Source organism: Oryzias melastigma, linkage group LG21 (genome assembly GCF_002922805.2).
Source record: "Oryzias melastigma strain HK-1 linkage group LG21, ASM292280v2, whole genome shotgun sequence".
Taxonomy (NCBI): domain Eukaryota; kingdom Metazoa; phylum Chordata; class Actinopteri; order Beloniformes; family Adrianichthyidae; genus Oryzias; species Oryzias melastigma.
In genome coordinates, this window is record NC_050532.1 from 5,734,036 (window position 1) to 5,753,246 (window position 19,211).

A 19,211-nucleotide genomic window follows, 5' to 3' on the forward strand; every position below is an offset into this window, starting at 1 on the left:
TTTTTAAGAAAAGTTCCATGACAGAAAGTAAAAAGGAACTTACAATCAAATTTTGAAAAACTAAAGATGTTTTTTTTGTTTCATGTTTGCTAAATTCCTCAACTGTACATTTTACTAAAAATAGGTGCATCCCATTTAATTTCAATAATATTATTGCATTTTTTATTTTTCATTTTTGAAGTGAAAAGCTGGCTGTACAGTCTTATTTTAAAGTACCTTAAAAGATATTTTTGGAGAAATGCACTAAAAAGGAATCCTTACTATTGTTAGGTATTTGTTTCAAAAGCGTGAGGCACACATCCATTTTTTTTCAATAAAACACATTTTAAAAACTTGCAAAACATATTTAGAAATTTATTTAAAGGTGTGTTTGATGGTTGGAAAAAATATTTAAGTTCTTCATGTGTTGTAAAAGATAGAAAGTGAACACTGCTTTCCTCATATATGCCTAACAGGCCTTTATTATAACAGGTACATGTAGCTGATATCATTATAAAATAGATCAAGTTGTAATGCTGCACAAATACAAGTAGATTTAACTTTAAGTGACATTCACAGTCATAAAGGTAAAAGTTTATTTAAATTCGCCCTGTTCTTCCAACAGGAAGTAGAGGCCTGGCTTAAGTATAAAGTGACAAAGCCCACCATTACAGGAGACACAGCCAGAAACACTGACGACAACAGAAGGACAAGGATGAAATACTAAAAAAACACTGGCGTGATTGCTAAAGGAGACACACAGCAAAATGATCTTGATTTGTATTTATGAGTTTATAAAGTCTACAGATAATTCTCGAGTCTGCTCTGTCACATGATCTGCATAGAAAAATGAGAAGTGGAAATAAGTCAAACCTGTCCCAAGAGTTTTGCACTTTTTACTGCTCACTAAATGATTTATCAGTGGACGTCCACACAAAGTCTGCCAAACCTGAGCAATCAGAGCTAGCTAGCAAATGAACAAATTGTGTCAAAAAATGCCAAATATGGCTGCAGCTCTGTGTCTAAATGTCGATGAGGTTGTCGTCGCTCTCGTCGCTCTCCACAGTCAGCTGACGGGTCCACCACTTCTTGACCTCTGACCCTGAAGAGGCCTCGTCGTTGACAGGGTTCATCTTACACACAATAGACTTGACGCTTGTGCGACCTGACACAACAAAAACGCAACAAATTTAGTTTTTCTCACCTTTTCAGAAACAAAAAAAGCCTCTTTATGTGTTTTTAAAGGCTGAGCAAGACTTCACTCACCTGCAGGCAGCCGCCACTGTCCCAGCTTCCTCTGGGGTCTCCCCAGTTCTCCAGAGTCCTGCCTGTACCCTCCTCTGTCTGACAGTGTGGGGCTCAGAAGCTGCTGGAGGCCACTCATCTAAACAAAGACAAGACATCCTTTGTTGCTCCAGCGCAAGAGCATACCTGCAGATTATATGATGTTCTTGCAAAATATCACGCTGCGTGCATGTGTGTGTGCAGTGCGGGGCTTTACCTCAGGCTGCGAGGGGTTGTCTGGGTTGTTAGTGTTGTGGTCTTCACTTGGCACTGTGGTCTCGATGCTGGGAGGGTTGAGGAAGCGGTTCAGCTCCTGCTGCTGGCTCTCTCTCAGGCTGTGGATGATGCTGCAGGACTGCTGCTGCTTCTGCAAGATGCATGACACACATGTGGACACACTGAAGGAAGCTTTGTGGGGTTTTTATGCAAAGAAACTTACGGCTCGGATGCGTTTGAGGCATTTCTTCAGCCACATGCGGATGGTCTGCTTGGCGACCTCCTCTTCGATGGTGTACTCCAGCTGTTCCCTGGCCAACAGCTCCTCCAGCTGGAGAGACTTTCTAATGTCCACCGAGCGGTACGACAACATGCTAAAAGATGACAAAGAAATATAAAATACCATATATATCAGTCAAAAAAACATCCTGGATTTTTATTATGAATACATTTTACATTTCAGCTTTTAAAATAGCTTTAAATGGTAAAACAGGAAGAGGTGAGATACCAAATTTAAGGTTTGCCCAAAACTGATTTATAATTAAACACTTTAAATTATGCAAAAGGTTATTTTAAAGGAATAATAAATGGTTTTTGACATCAACTGTCAAACACAAAGTGGGAACCATTATGATTCTGCTGGGTTGGTGACTGAGCTGAAGTGTCTGCTACAGCATTCTGAAGGAAGACCTCAAATGACCTTTCATCAAAGGCAGAACTACTACGTTTGCACAAAAAAAAAAGTTGGCAAAAAGATTCTGGATTTTCGAGGGTCCCACTAATAATTCAGCAAGAAGGGAGTCAAACGTTTAGAAAATCTTTTAGTTCATGATAAGGTTCTAAAAGCTTTATTCCATTTAATTTAGATGCTGTAATGTCTTAGAAATAATGGGGTATTACATTTGGATTAAATAGTCGCAAAAGTTTAGGTTTTCTTAAAAGTTGGAAGGGTAAAACAACGAGTTTAAAGATATAAGATTATCTAGTGACGCTTCCTTTTACAGTATGGTATTTACTACGTAATAACATTGTACCTACATGGTACCTACTGGGTATTTACATGGTATTTACCTAGGTATTTACATGGCACATAAACTTACCAAAAGGTGCTTAAAAGGTACTTTCTGTGTACCCACTCCCTTCTCATACATGGTAAATACAATGAAACACACATAAACGTATCATATGACTTCAAGTACTCAAAATAAATTTTTTGTGTACCTACTCTCTTATAAGTACCATGTAATTACATAGTAGACACCTCATAGGTAGAATCAAGTACCTCATAAGTACCATGTATGTACCTTATACATCAGTACTCAGTACATACCGTACTGTAAAACGAAGGGTTGTCGATGATCTTTTAGTGCAGAATATTTTATTTAGAGTCTGGAGCAAAAATCCCCACAAATCTCTGACTGTATAAGATTGACAAGTAAAATGTTAAGAAAGTGTAAATTGACCAGCATCCTGGGTGAATTTGTTTTGATTATAAGAAGTTCCCAGTGTTTCCTCAGTATTTCACATTTCGTGAGCTTTCTTTAGTGATTTTATTTTTATTTATTTTTTTTGTTTTTTTAAACATAAAAAACTGTGTTTTGTGGCCTGATTGGATGTTGACCTATTAAATCCATCTCCTCCATGTCGTGTGTAATGTACTTAATTTGTATTCAACTTGCCAGAGTTACATACATTTTTTTTTTTTTTTCATTTTAGAGTTATTCACATTTTCAACTGTGATCAGGTCTTTGTTTTCATGGGAGAAGCCAAAGTGAGTTCCTCTGAGTTCTCAGTTTGGAACAATCACCTCAGGACATCATGGAAGGTGACATCCCCTCCACTGTGAAGTCTCTCCATCTCATAGCACATGTGTTTAAACAGCAGCTTGTCTTTGTCCAGGTCCACCTCCAGCCTGCCTCTGAGAAGGCGGAGCAGAAACTTCACCCTGGACGTCGGGATCACGCCCTGGAAAGAAAGATTTATCAGCTAATTGATACATTTTCAAATAAGTAAAAAAGGCAAATCATCCTTGTAACTGCTGTCATTCAGTTCCTTGCAGTTCCTGAGTCTCCTGTGCAGCTTTTTTACTGTCAGTGATCATCTATTCTTGTCGACAACAAACTCTACAGTCCTAGCAGCTTCTCACCTCTCTTTTGTCGTCCACCATGTTCCAGATGATCTGGAAGTGCCTCAGATCATTGTAGCTGAGCAGCTGATCCTCCTCAGTGGAGTAGAAAAGAGAGAAGTTCTCCACAATGATAGCTGTGATTAGTAAAAAAATAAGAAAACAAGAAGAAAGTTTTCTAATTAGTACATTTATGTTAACAAAAAACAGAGTTGTTCTTAAGACCACAAAAAAGCAAAAAGTTATTAAATAATAACATTTCATATAAAAACATTTTGTAATTGTAAAATTGTTCAAGCTAAGATTTTATGGACTTTGATGAAAAAATACATATATTATATATTAATTTTAATCAAGAATATTAATTTAGTCAACAAGCAAATTTAATGAAAAATTATGGATCAATAATGGCGTAAAATCAGGGTCTGCTATCAGAGGCTCTGGAGCCACAATTATTCCTCCATTGTGGCTCTTTGGCTTTGAAGAAAACTTTAAACTTGACTAATTAATTAACTTAGGTTTAGATTTTGACATGTCAGATAGGCCAAACTGATTAAAATGAGATTAAAAGGTTTAATCTACTGTCAGAGTGGTTTATAATCAGAGCAACATTATCTTATTACATTTACACTTACAAATTAAAAAAAAAAGTTGGATTCTAATGTTGACATTTTTTTATTTACTAGTAAAAGAAGAAAGAGGAAGAAAGGACACAAAAGTCCATAATAGAAAATGTAATGTTTTTTTCAATTTTAATTAAAGTAAATCTGCTGCAGCTGGAAGATCTGATTAAGCAGGATGTGTTTTATTTTGAAAGGAACTTGAACGTGCTATTGTCAAAAGTGAAAGAAAAACTCAGTTGTAAACACCCTTTTGAAATCTATATTTTATAAATTAATGGCTTAATGGCCACAAAAATGGTTTCTATTTTGGCAACAGGCAAACGCTTTTGACTAATTTAGTTTACTGAGGATTTTTAGGCTATTTTGAATTTTAGCTAGGATTTTAGCAATGTGATGGCTTTTTGGCTAATTTGGCCTCTGCTAAGGTTTTTTGGGGCTAATTTGGAATTTAGTTCATATTTAAGCAACATACAGAATACTTTTGCAAAATTGGGACTATTAGGGATTTTTTACGACAATTTTTTTTCAAAATTTAGGTCAATTTCAGTCCTCTTTTATAGTTCTTTAACAACATTTCCAGTCTTTTAGCAAATTTAACATTTTGCAAATAACTTTTGCATTTTAAGCAAATCCCTTCAGCAATTAAAGTAAATTAAATCACCATTTTCAGCAAAAAGCTTCAGTATCTTCAGCGACTACTTTCAGCAAAAAACATTCACGCTAGCATTATTACAGGTAATGCAACTTTTCTAGCTAAAATTGCTACTGCTGTCATGAATGACATTAAACTGGTAATTAGTCATATATAATTAGCTGTAATCAGGCTCTAAAAACACAACAAGCTTTATTATTTCCTGTTTTTGTCCTCATTATGATGACACACACACACATATAACCACTGACCTACAAGTAGGTTGAGCATAATGTAAGCTATAATGACATAAAAGGAGCAGAAGTAAATGAGCGCTCCAGCGTAGTTGCCACAGTCGGTCTCCCAGTATCGATGTTTATCTGGGGTGCAGAATGGGGCTTGGACCTGTGGACAAAACAGGAACAGTGACTGTTTTGCTTTAACGTTTACTATATTAGGGAGAATTTATAGGACTTCTTACCATACAGTCGTGCATGATTTTATTCCAATCTTCCCCTGTGACGATGCGGAAGAGGACAGTGATGGCTTTTCCCGCTGTGGAGAAGTTGGCATGTCTGCAATAGGAAGACACAATTTCTTTAGAAGCACCCATTGCTGATATTGTGCAGGTGATGCCAGACGTCACCTGTTAATGTTCTCTCCATATTTGACCGTTCCGAAGAGAACAACTCCCGCGAAAGCGTAGCAGAGGAGGAGGAGGAACATGCCCACGATGATGAAGAAGCTCTTGTACATGCTCACAACTACAGTCAGCAGCAGCATCTTCAGTGTCACCTTCACAAATGTTAGGAGAAACACGTTTTGTGTTAAAGCTGCAATCATCGAAGGGTTAGATAGTGTTAAAACTGTACATACATGTTTGCCACAAATTGTGAAGAACCTGAAGACGATCACGCATGTGCCCATCATGTAGGTGTATGCATTCTGGAAGGAAGTAAGATGGATTTGTTTACATTTTAAGAAAAAAAATGAAAAGATAAAAAAGAGTTTTTCTAACCAGTAAAGAAAAATGCAGAACTATCCAAATGACGCCAAGCGACGTGACCAGCAGGTCATAACGATTTCTGCGACTCTGCCAGTAACCCGCTGGAGACATGGCTATCAGCTTCATCGTCACCTGGGAAACAACATGCCAACATGAGCAGAAGGGACCCGAGTAAAAGCGCCGCCTGAACGCTCAAAACCAACTCACCTCCAGAACGAAGATGAATGTAAAAACTACAGACATGGTGGCCAGAGGAAATGTCACCTGATCGTCCACGTCCCACTGCAGACATTCAAAACGGGTCGAGTTTAGGAAATGTCAGCAGAAACAAAATAAATAAATAAATAAAATGTGAAAAAAAGCTATTAATGAGTCATGTGGCATTACCTTGACTGACAGGAGAACAGACTGTGCCAGCACCAGCACAGCGATGCCACGCTTGAAAAAGGGGTGTTGAGTTATATCATACATCTTGGCCCTGAATCCTCCATTCTCTGTTAGAAGATAAAAATCATAAAATTAAAAATAATACTTTCATTTTGGATCAATTCACACCGTGAGTGTGAGTCAGCTGTTGAGCAGTACCTAGCACTGTCCAGAAGATGGCTCTCCTGATCCATCTTACAACAAGTCTTTTTGGATTCATATGCTTATAGATATTGATGTGAAAATGCTCAGACAAAAAAAAAAAAAAAAAAAAATACATAAAATTAACACTTCAGGAACTTAATCAGTTGTATCACTAAATTTTAAAATATTTTAATTAAAAGGATGCAATTTTTAATGAAGATCCACTAAAAAAAATGTGTTTTTCTAGGGCTGGGTATCGATAATAAATTCCAGAATTGATTAAATTCACCAGATCCTGGATGGATTCAATTCCAATTTGTTTTCTTTCTTTCAAAACACTCAGTTGAATTAGATTTAATTCCATTTTGAGTCTATACATTTATTTGTTTAGAAATACATTAATAATCTACTACATGTTTTGAGTATATTCATATTAATCTGATAAAGTTCACATACTGTAAAATGTATTAGTGAAATTAAGAGATTGTAAATACCAAACAGTGTTACATGGATTCTCAGAAGGAAAAACTACAACAATTGTTCTGCTCCTCCTGGAGGGCATTTCAGTTTGGCCACTAGGTGGAGCTTGCAGCATAGGAGTACATTTTTAAAGAAGAATAAGCAAAGAATGAGCAAAAAATGGTGCTTTATACCACAAATGGTTACTCAAAATATATTTCCTTAAAAGAGTTTGGAAAATTCATGCTTGTGGGTATATGAAGATGTTCATTTAGTCAGCAATGTATGTTTATGTTGATCAAGCGTTAGCATTAGCCGTCCTATGGGAAATTCTATTGAACATTAGCATCAAGCTAGTGGACTTTAGCTTTATGCGTTAGATTAATCTGTACTTTTATGGGTTGATTATTGATCTATTAAGCTTAGATCAACTCAAAATGATTTTCATCAACCCAGCCCTAATGTTTTTGGTGTTTTTAACATTTTCTTGTGGAATTTTTCTGGTGATAAGGGACATGTGTAGAGAAAATTAAGCTGAAAATTGCATTTCTGAGTATTTATTTATTCAAATGGTTGTGAATCAGGAGCAAACAAAAAAAATGCAGTTTGAAAAAGCTTGTAGTTGTTATGTAAAATCTACAGTCGGCAGGACTCAAGCCCCCTGCTCTGCTTTACAATGATGTTTCCACTTGTACGTCTCTGTTTTCCTCGTCTGATCTGGCATCTGACTCCAAACTGTACGGCTTGATGGCTCCAATATTGCTCGCCATTTTTTGTTTCACTGGTAATGTTAGGTTTGGCCTATAAGCCAGCAGGAGATGATGGGAAGTGGGGGTGGGCTTACTCTGTGGAACAATCCTGCCCACAACTCTGAGGCAAACTACTAAGGAACTCCCGTTGCTCTGCAGAAACTATGTCCTAGAAAATGACAGTTTTTTTTGTTTTGGCAAAAAAAATGGCATAACCATGATTAAAAGACCACCGGAAACACTTAAAACACATCAGAAGTTGAGCTTAGTGGGACTTTAAAGTATTTCACAAAGCAGGTCTAAGCTTGCAAAAAGCCACTCCGAAGTAAAGGTCAGTGCTGTGATTTGTTACCAGAGGTGAGTGAATACCTCTGGATGTAAATCAAAGTCAGGTTGTTGCTGCTGGGGCTCACTGCAGTGCTGACTAAAACTGAAGTCATTGATTTTCTGTTAGTTTGTAGTCTCTACTGTACTAACATGTAATTTCCCACACCGCCACCCAGGTCCCTCAACTGCTCCAATGCGACTCCAATAGAGGAATACAGCAGGTTAACACACAGGTCAAAATGGGATTCGTAAGGAGAAGACTGGTTTACACCTGTTACCATAGATGCAAATTAAATGCAGACAGAACTTGTAGTTTACTCTAAGTGAGGTGGAAAAAGTAAAAAAAAAGTGGCAAGCTATGATTTAATGTTTAGAGCCACTGGTGACACAGATAACTCACTTTTGTAATTGAAATACACAGGATGCTAAATAAAATATAATCATAAAAGTGACACAAATAAACACACGCAGAGAAAAAACAGCCCACTAGAAATATTTCAAAAATTCTATACATTTGAAAACATAAATAAGTGAGAAAATATCTGCCAAAAGGGTAAGAAAAATTGTCTTACCAAGAATTCTTATTTTGAAAAAGAAAATTCTTGAACTAAGATCATTTTTCTTGATAAGATTATTTTTGTGTAAGACAGAAAATATGAATTTTTTTCTTGAGACAATGGTCTTTGTAATGTCTTAAAATGTTGTTTTTGCAGTGTAAAAGCATAGAAATTGGAATGTTGGACAAGCTTCACTATGTGGTTTAATTTTTAGGTACAGGTGCAGGAACAGGTTTTTAGATGCCCCCAACTCAGTGTTTTTTGACGTGCTGTCTGTTTGTCTTTTGACGTCTTTATCAACCTGTTCCCATTAAATAAGCCGGGGTCCACAACCTCCGGGCCACAAACCGTCCAAGGGCAGCTTCATACCGGGCCACAGATTCTAATTAGGGGTCCCTGACTCTCGGAATGCAGACCGGTACCCTAACCCTAATCCGGTCCCAGTACTCAAACCTTAATCCGTCATCGCTATCCTAACTCAGTACCGGTTCCGCATCCAGTAACGTAACTGGTACTGCATCTCAATCCCTGATTTGATGGGAACAGTCAGCACGTCAAAACTTGACGAGTTGGAGACACCCAAAACATCAAAAAGAGCCGTGGCGGGGGGCCCTAATCATACGTCCACATGTGATGAGTTGGGAGTGAGAATGTGTTGGTTTAGGAAGCAAACCGGACCTGGGCGGGGGGGCAGGTGGAGCGGTTGGGCTATTTTCAGTCGACTCTTCAGATCCTCCCATCTCCTCTGGTCCACTGTCAGCAGAGCCGTACCCTGACAGAAGAATAAGACAGATGCTGGTCTAACATATGCAAATATATCACAGTAATTTGATTTCTCGAGAAGATCTTCAAATGAAAGCTCCTGAACTGAAGTTTTCTATTATTATACACAAAACAGTAGTTGTTGGTAAGAAGCATTGACCGAATATGGGAACTGGACTGAGTGACTCCTCCTAGTGTTCCAAACAGGAAGTATCTGCTGGCTCCAAGAAGTCAAAATCCTATCGACTTCTATAGAGAAATAAACAGCTATTACTCGGTTATTATTTTTGTCTGAATAAACTTTTTTTGCTCTGCTAGCTTATTTTTTTCACATCTTTTCTTTTGTGAAGTTATAAACTGGTCAATCAGAGGCCTCAATAAAAGTATGTGGAGCTTGCTGGCCCCTATGTTAAAAGTTCAAAATATTTGACAGATTTTGGACCAATCACTGCTTACTGACAATGTCTGGTTCCAACATGGCGCCGTCCGTATCACAAATAAAATGGCGACTAAATTGACTTCATTTCAATGGAGCTGGAAGTAAGTCAAACTCACTCCAGTTCTCATATACAATCAATGGTAGGAGCTGACCTGTGAATCAGCTGCACATGTGATGTCATTACCTTGTTCTCGTTGAAGTTTGCAATGACCACACCTACAAAGAGCGTGAGTCCAATCATGCAGCCCAGAAAGACAAAAACATGGATGTAGATGCCGTGGATCTGTAAACACATGTGCACGTTCAGATGATGGATCATCTCTGTTAAACACAGAAACATTTTAGTTCAGTGGTTTAGAAAAGTTGGATCAGTACCGGTCCCACACGATGAATGATGACATCTCGGACTTCCACCCAGCCTTTGAGCGACAGGACTTCAAACAGAGCCAGCATAGCATTCCCAACATTGTCAAAGTTGAAGTTCCGAGGGTTGGCCCTTGAAAATGAAAGACAGAATGCTTCAAACATCGACACCCACAAGATAAGATTGATTAGAAAAAGACAAAAAAAGTGTCTCATTGAGAGCGGGACTCTTTTCCTCGACAAAACAAAAGCTGGGCTAGTTTTCTTTCACGTCAAACAACATTACCGCCATGATAAATTGGATAGATGTGAGACTAAAGGCCCTACCAGACTCTGGGTACCCAGAAACCAGGTTTCTTCTCTCCAGGCTTCAGCTTCAAGTTGAGATTTTTGGAAACGCTAACATTTATTCGGAATATACCATGGCAGTCCTCCTATAACAATTCAAAATACATACAAAAAAACATCCAGAGATTAGCTTAATTGTTCAAACTGATTTTCTAATTGCTGTATTCTTTAATATATGTTAGGAAATAATAGAATGGTATAATCGACAGCTATATATAACTTGAGGTGACAAAAATCAACACTGTAAGGGCTTAAAAATGATTTTCCAAATTAATAATTAAAATTTCTTTAATACACAACAATGAAAACAACCCTAAAGTTAATGGTGTTTTTCTGACATGATGTTAGAGTTTGGGTTTCAGTACCCGTTGTATAACACTTGGGTCGTTACACTTGGCCAGCTTTCCAGCAAACAGTTGAACACCAAAGCTTGCAAACACCAGCATGAGAGTGAGGAGCAGAATGGAGACCTGCAGGAGAACGAGAGAAAGGCTTAAGGCAGATCAGAAGAAAACCTGATGCTAAAGCCAAACGGGAACCTCGGTTTACCCAGTGATCGATCCATCTGATACATCAAGAATATAATAAATACCTGCATAGAATTTGAGAAAATGAATGCACTTAGATTCAATAGAAACTTCTGACTTTGATGGTTTCATTCTATCAAAAAAGGCTTTAAACACACATGAAAGATAGAGGATTTCATCAATAGCAGTTTTATCTGAACGCTCACCAGGAAAATCTCCTTAAAACCTTTGAGAACCTCCCGCACGACCTTCCTCATTTGAGGCACAAGCTTGAAGATCCGGAGCGGTCGCAGGCAGCGCAGCATCATCAGCAGCTGAGCTCCAGACTCCGGCGGGATGTCGGGAGGAAGCCAGCACAGAAAAATCAAACTCACCTACAGAGAGGGAATACATAGAAGAAGACCAAACTCTGACAAAATAAATGTTAATGAGCCCTTTAACACCCTTTAACAGTTGAAAAGTTACAGTACATTAAAGATTTTGTGTTTAAGAGTCATCAGCGATGCCTTGAGTGTTAAAGGGTTATGAAAAAAAGATTAGTCTAAAAACAGTATATAAAATAAACCATAAAAAAACATAATGTCTTAATTTTTAATGACCCACTCTGACCATCTTTTGATCTTCTTTAAAAGTCTTCCCAGTGCTCTATTAATCACGAATATGCTGTTTTTGAGCAAAATCAATGAGCCTGTGTCATGTTCTAGGACATAGTTTCTCCAGATTGGGAGGAGTTCCTTAGAAATTGACCACTGTGTTGTGGACGGGACTGTTTACATGAAGTAAGCCCCACCCCCCTTTCCTGCCCCCCATCTATTTTCAGGAATGTACACATACTGTATGTAAAATCTGGTGAATTTCTGGTCTAATTTTGCTGGCAAGAAATACATTCAAACTGGATTCCAAGTGAAAACAGCTTGAAGTTTGGACACCTTCCTTCAACTCGTCTGGATTTGTTGCCTCTCAGTGAAATATTTGCCAGAGGCTAGAACCTGACTGGGCTCTGACATCTGGTGACAAATTGTTAACAGAAATCTTAAGAGAGTGTTAGAGTATTTTTAGAGGATGTCCAGTCTCCTCGCATTGGATCATGGCACCTCGCTCCAGTGTGGCTGAATTTAGATGAGCACAATCGGAATTAATAGAATGTCACTGGTAAATAATAAGAGACTGGATACCAACAATTCTTCTTTATTTAGCTTTCGCAAGAAAAAGTTAAAGATTGTAGTCAAACTGTGTGAAAATTTTGCTTTTTACAAGCAGAAAAATTAACATTTTGTTCTTTATACCTTTCTAAGATGTATTGTCCCTTGTATTTTCCAGGTGTTATGTCGTGAAGAAAAAGATACTTTACAACAGGTATAAATCCATTTAACGGCATGCCGTATTAAACTAGCTTAGCTGAAAGGAAATTGTTAGATCTTACAAGGTAAATAAAGATGTCCATTACTCCTCCAAAGTCTCGGATGACGGCTGTGGGGGTGAAGAACAGACCGTCGGCCATGATCTTCAGGTTGAGCTCGATGCTCATGAATATCACAAACACATACTCCCCGATCTGAAACAGACATAATGGCTTCAATAAGATGTGTCTGCTCACGATCTTCGTGCCGAGTGGCGGATCCATCAATCTATCTGCTGCTTTTGTACCTGCAGCGTGGGGACCTGCATGACCCTGGTGAAGGGGGATTCGAACATCATGGAGATGCATGAACAGATGGTCACCACAATCATCACCCAGTCCAGATAGGTGACTAAGCCCAGGAGGTCACTGAGAAGACACACAACAGTACAAATACAGACCTTTAACACCTGAGGCTCCATCGGTGACGCTTAAATACAGAATCTTTAGCGTACTGTACCTTTTCAACAAGTTACAATACATCAAAGAACATAAACACTGGAGTTCCTGTGTTAAAAGGTTAAAAACACACAAAAAAAGACCTTGAACCTGCGTGACACTTAAAATAGGACAAAGAAAATATATTTTTGGTGCTAAAAAAGACATTATGTTTACATTTTATTTAGTTCATGGCATATTCCTTCTAAAGGCCCCGTCCCACAGCCACTACATACAGTATATTTTGCGTATATCGCAGATGAAAACTGGTCACACGTGGCCCGGCGGGCGTCTAGACGAGTCAGACGGGGGAGAAGGAGACCCCCACTTGATATAGACTGGTTGAGGGGTGAAAGATTGGCCAATTTATATACCTGTTACAGAATACGCAAATCATGGATGAACTGTGCGTGATTACTGCACTGCTTATTCTGCAATTCATTAGTGATTCAAGTATCAACTATATAATTTTAGTGTGATATGTGCATCATATACACGATCTAAAAGTTATACATCAGTGGTACATACATGAATACCCCGTAAAACATGTGGAAATATGTGGAACAGTCATGGAGAGCCACAAATTTGCATATCCATAACGCAAAAATCTTTCACGATTGCGCAAGATTTACATAATGATTGCAAACTACACAGAAACTGCCAAAAAATTTTGAACAGCTAAAAATTGAATTCATGTAAAGATCCATCGGCTGGATATCTGTGTACATCTGTGAATGACAAATGCAAAGAAACCCTTGTAAATGACGTATATCATGCATGTATCACAAAAGACCAAATTTACATATATGGACAATGCGCAAATTGTACGTAGCAGCACGTAGACTTGACCTTAAGTACTTGGTTACACTTCAATTGAGAAAATAAATGTTCATTTTCAATATTTTTCATTTATTTATTCGAAGTCTTTAAGGTTTTTATATCATGCTATCATACCTAATCATAGTTTGTAGAAATTGTTCTGGGTGCTTTCTTTTTTATTATCATATTTTTTCGAGTCTTTTATTTGACAAAATTGTTAGACACTTTATTTAATGTTTTTCTTGTCTGCACCAACAGGCAGCGACTTCAAAACAAACCCAGCTCAGACTTAATCTCCCTGGGAAACGAAGGTCACAGACATGCACTTGTGAAAAGAAGCTAAATCCTAAAAGCCTAAGCATTTTTACCAAATTTGTTAGATGATATATTTTAATAAACCATTCTCTGACAGGGTTTGGAAGCTAAACACATCAGATGATACACATTTGGTTGCACAATTAGGGACTAATATGAACAGCAGGACCTAAATTTAAACAAACTCTGCTTTTTGAATTTGTGTAAGTTACTTATATCATGCAAACAAATGCAGTTTAGAGTTTTTATATGGATTAAATAGGTTTTAATTTATTTTCCTGAATAAAGCATTTATCAACTCAAAGTGAACAGCTTTAACATCTAATGAAAGCACCTTAGTTTCAGAATTTGAAAATCAGGGTTTATGCCATTTCTAATTTAGTACAAGGCTAACAATTGCAGATTGTGATCATAAGGTATACATACTCAATAGTGTATTTAGGAAACAATCTTGAAAACATGAGATGCATACAAATACTAGGGAAAAAAAGTCCAAAAAGGGGAGGGAAACTATAAAAAGGAGGATGCAGCATTTCATCAACAAAGGACTGATCTGCACCAATTGATCTGTCCTTCTGATTGGCTGTATCAAGTTTCATATGGGCATAAATAAACATTCTAGCACTGCACTTTATCATTTTTATTCCTTACCGCAACCTGGGAAGCACAGCAGGAAGGTAATAAGCTCCAGAGTTAATCAGCATTCCACAGATGTAAAATGAACAGATCAATGGGGAGGGAGGGAGGAAAATCAATAATTCATCACACTTACTACAGCTGGTGGTATTTGGTGTTCTTCACCGCTCCTGTTAGTGGGTCCGTTTTTGATCTGGAGATAAATTCATATGACACCAAATAACCACTATTATGGCAAAAGAAACCAAGCTTGTAGTTTGTCTTCATTTTTTACCCTTTGGACAAAGTTGTGTTTCATTATCTTTATTTAAGAAGTTAAACTTAAATGTGCTGAGTATATTTCTTATGAATACTTGAAGGGTTTTACATGCCATAGCACATAAAGTCATCTTACGCATTAAATCGAGCCCGTACAATCACCCGGCAGAAGTTCCTGAAACGATGCTCACGACCCACGATGAAGAGAGGCTTATCAAAGTAGGGGTGGTTCTCCCTCAGCTCCTCCTCCTGGACCTTCCTGCTCAGCCACAGGTGTGGAGAGGAAACAAGCACGTATGAACAGCATGTTAATCAGTTAGTTATAGTAGCACTAGACAATACAGTTGGGGGTTAGGGACCTCCACAAATACGCCGAATCCGCGAATACGGAGAACCCCCATCTCCATGTCACCCTCCACCCCTCGCGGCCAAAGAATGTCTGTTACCGATCCAAACTCAAAAACACTTCTGATCATGCTTTGTAAACATTTAGTAAAGAACATTGGGGTATTTCTCAAAATAAAGAGATGTTGTTTTTTTTTAAATCCAGAACAATAGACTGCAAACTTTTCATGAGGACTGTCACTCTGTCTCTGTGCTTTAAAAAAGCGCATGCTAACTCTTTTATTAAATAAGTGAGAGAGGGGATCTCTATCCAGAATTTGTCGGTTTAATCCACAATAAACACCTGCTCTGGGTGATATTTATTCACCATCAAGATATTTTTGAGCCGCTTCTGAGTCAGCTGATGCCATTTCTCCATGCAGGCTCACTGTGAGTGTGCGCGCGCGTAGCGGACGGGCTGGGGTGCTCTTCAACTCCACCCCCCTCCTGGGAAATTCCAGCAGCACCTTCGGAAGCAAAAGTTTCATACAAACATCTTGAGGTGTCAGAGTTTTTGTGATGACCTGGGGGACAGAAGCGCCTGTCGACCGCCGCAAAAAAAAATTTGTCTGGCGTGAACTGGAGGTGAAGTGGATTTTGCGAGCACTCTGCACCACAGCGCTTCCGCGTGCGGTGTGAACCCGGCATAATTGTCAATTTTTCCTTGTCTTTAAGAAAGTACCTTTTCATTTCAGCTTGTTCTTTCTTTTCTTGGATCATCTTGATTTCGCTGTCCTCTCGCTGGGCGTTGCGGTAGCGCACAGTGCTTGAATGCTGTTGATATAAACATGTTAAAAATGTATGTTGCTTTTTGTTGTGGCTAAATGACTTAACATTAGGGATTTTCTCAGACCGATCCATTTGGTTGGATTGTAGGAATAGAAATCGCTTCATCGATTAATCATTACTCCCTTACCTAATATGCATTTTTTAAATAAAAAATTGATTCTATGAGACAATACCAGTACCCAAACCCTAATGTCTCCAAGTGTCTGACTTTGTGCTTACATCTTGGGTGAGAGTCTCGAGCGACTTTCCTCGACTGATCCTCTGACTGGTCGAGCCATGTCGTAGAGATCTGCAGAAAGGTAAAAGCAGGCATTTCAAGTGTTGACTTTTGACAAGGAATGCACAATTACTTGCTGACATATAAAAGATCAGCAGTGGTGTGTCAGACCTGCGCTCTTGTCTGATGTGGTGCTGCACGCTGAGTATGGATCTCTCCTTGGCTGGCTGGCCCTCAAAGGATCCGCTTAGCATCCGTTGTCTAGTACAAGCCCTGAAAATGAATAAATATATAAGGCATCTGGAGCAATTTAAAAACAAAAAATGGTAGGACAAGGTTTCTATGTGACGTCCAAACCTATATCTGTTGACTCATAAATTTAGGGACATTGTCACTGTGAGACCCAATCTTTGCCTGTTTTCTGTCAGATAGTGGAGACATGCCCAGAGAAGAGGTAATGACACCGGACACCACCAGCTTGTCTATTTGTATCATTTGTGGCAACTCTGAACGATTACTTGTTTATTGGTAATAAGCAGACGCGAATACCCATCTTTGCCGGACCGTGTGCTTGCTTGTGTCAATATTTCAGCCTAATTGCCCGCTTGTGTGAAAGATGGCGTGCCAGACAGAACGTGCCGGGACTACTGATCTGCTGTCTAGCTCAAAGACAGACAGAATATTGGTTAGGGCGTGGGGAGGAGGGGATTGGACACTGTGTCAGCGAGCTAATCTGCACTTAGTGCCAGCTCTGCCATGCTGAACAGCAAATTAAGCGTTTACTTCGTCCTAACGGATGATGAGGCTGACGTTGGGGTGTCTGTTCTTTTGAAACAGATACAGGTGGGAACATATGAGTCTTTACATCACTTCAGAAGATTTGAATTACAAAAAATACAATTATTCTAAAAAAAAAAAAATTGCTGGACAAAAAATATGTATGTTTGGGTGATAAAGCACAATAAAATGTCTTTAAAAGCTTTAAAATAATTGAAAATGCTCTCGTAGTTACCAAAAAAAGCAATAAATGTTAATGTTAGGAAGACATTTTAATAAACCTCTCAGATGATTTATCCTTACCTGCTGTCTATTTCAGTTGCTACTTAAAATTCTAGTTACCTGAAGTTTGTTTTACCAGCATCTTTTAGGTGATTTAACCTTATGTGAACGTAAGTAATAACAACATTAACCTAAAAGAGAGGTCTTACCGTAAAATTTTGTTGATTGTAGTTTCTTTTTCCAGAAGGTTGCGTGCTCGAAAGCTAAATATTGATCTGCGGAGCTAAAAGATCAAATTATGAGAGTCTATAGTAATGTTGTTTAGTATCTTAAAGCATTCCTTGCACACTTTGTCCTAAATATTAATTCAAGCCATTGACCATTGCTGCAGCTAATTTACTACATTTTTTACCTTACTTTCTAAGAAGTGCTATAACAAGAGAAAATGGATTCTTAAGAGTTGTTCAATGGGAAAGAATGACATCTTAAAGTACCTTTTGGTCAATATACTTGTTGTCTTCAATTGCTGAGCGCTTGGAGTGGTCACAGGAAGAGGAAGAGGCAGAGGGGAGACGGCGGAACAAACAGGTGGTGTCCTGCTGCTGGCGATCAATGAACTGCTTCATAAAACTCTCCCTTAAAACACAAACAACAGTTGTGAAGTTGGTTGAAGTTTTGCTGTTTTTCTCTTTAAAATGCCACACATATTTATTACACCACTGAAACAGATAAGTTGCAAATTAAAGTAATATTATTTTTTTCAATAAAGGCAAGCAGAAGACCATCCCCCACTGGAGTTGTTCCTAATGGCGCAGTTAACTGTAAAGTTGCTGATGCTTTCAAACATTTGGGCATTTTAATTGCCGAGTCATTGTCCTTTAAGCAGGTGGGCCCCAGCGCCCGGGGTTGACTCTGTGGGTCACTTGGTACCAGACCGATCCGTGAAAATATTATCATTGACTTGAAAATGGTTGGGGACCACTGCTTTAAACCACATGTCAATTATCTTGTAAAACGCTGCGACTTAAGTTGAGTTCTATTTCAGAATCACTTTTGTGTTTTTGTACTTTTGTTTCTTTCCATACAAAATTTCTTCTGGATTATGGGGATACTTTAAACACAAGTCTCACTTCCGGCTCTGCATATGTTGGATTTTATGCCGTATAACCCTAACCTACGGACCGGAATTCTCTGCAAACGACAATTCAGCTTAACCACATCTCACTACTCTGTTTCAGTTTGATGCTTTTCTGAAAAACCTGGAAATGAAATCACCAGCATGTTGTATTTACATTTTTTACTTTTTTAATTGTATAAAATGTCTCAGGTTGTGTAGTAATTTGCCTTGAACTCCCTTGAAAAAGATCTGTGAATCAGTGGGATATTCCTGGTTAAATACTGTCTAAAAGAGGAAGTTCTCTCAGTGTTAGCCAGCAGATGGACAGCAGGGGGGGAGGTGGGTTTCTGGAAAGCAGTGAAATAAAAACAGCTGTGCTCTAATCAGTAACTAAATAAAACTGTTGATTCTTTGATTACATTACATCAGATGTAATTTAGTGCTGCTTCTACAAGCTAAAAAATAAAAAAAGGAACCCAGAGCACAATGATATTTGTTTGTCTTCTTAATGTATACTTCTTAATGTATTTTAAGAAAAGTGCAAACTTTTGGGAAGTAGTACACATGGACCGGATTTGAATCAATAAATACCGTGCGAAGTGTTATAAATAGAAGAAACTGAATGTAAGGTGCTTAGGGAACTGTGGATAACTCCTTTATATCTGAATCGGATCTCTTTCACAAAAAAGTGCTTTAATGCTATGTTTAAAAATATTTTCTTTATTTTTAGATACATATATATGTGTATACCTGATTCTAGGTACAGTGAAGTCTGATGGGAGCTTGGAGATCTTCACCATCTGAGGTCTGTTGGGAAACTTTTCAAAGATCCGGAGTCGTAGCGGTAGCTTCTCCTTGGTGTCAGCGTTAGCTTC

General features: G+C 38.3%; 1 protein-coding gene across 1 annotated transcript in view; it reads right to left on the bottom strand.

Annotated features, from left to right (window-relative positions):
* Positions 1-433: 433 nt before the first annotated feature.
* The window catches only part of nalcn (sodium leak channel, non-selective), a gene marked incomplete in the record, with an annotated part of 79,600 nt that continues 60,822 nt past the window's right edge, over positions 434-19,211 (bottom strand). Inside the window, 29 exon segments of the mRNA XM_024287321.2 lie at positions 434-1,144; positions 1,246-1,363; positions 1,481-1,630; positions 1,703-1,853; positions 3,287-3,444; positions 3,626-3,741; positions 5,131-5,263; positions 5,340-5,433; positions 5,505-5,653; positions 5,735-5,803; positions 5,877-5,996; positions 6,072-6,146; positions 6,252-6,358; positions 9,205-9,298; positions 9,912-10,010; positions 10,103-10,223; positions 10,418-10,524; positions 10,804-10,908; positions 11,172-11,339; positions 12,389-12,520; positions 12,613-12,733; positions 14,709-14,765; positions 14,967-15,089; positions 15,897-15,988; positions 16,223-16,292; positions 16,392-16,493; positions 17,429-17,502; positions 17,714-17,855; positions 19,087-19,211. Of these exon segments, the coding sequence (XP_024143089.1) occupies positions 1,002-1,144; positions 1,246-1,363; positions 1,481-1,630; positions 1,703-1,853; positions 3,287-3,444; positions 3,626-3,741; positions 5,131-5,263; positions 5,340-5,433; positions 5,505-5,653; positions 5,735-5,803; positions 5,877-5,996; positions 6,072-6,146; positions 6,252-6,358; positions 9,205-9,298; positions 9,912-10,010; positions 10,103-10,223; positions 10,418-10,524; positions 10,804-10,908; positions 11,172-11,339; positions 12,389-12,520; positions 12,613-12,733; positions 14,709-14,765; positions 14,967-15,089; positions 15,897-15,988; positions 16,223-16,292; positions 16,392-16,493; positions 17,429-17,502; positions 17,714-17,855; positions 19,087-19,211 (3,315 nt within the window).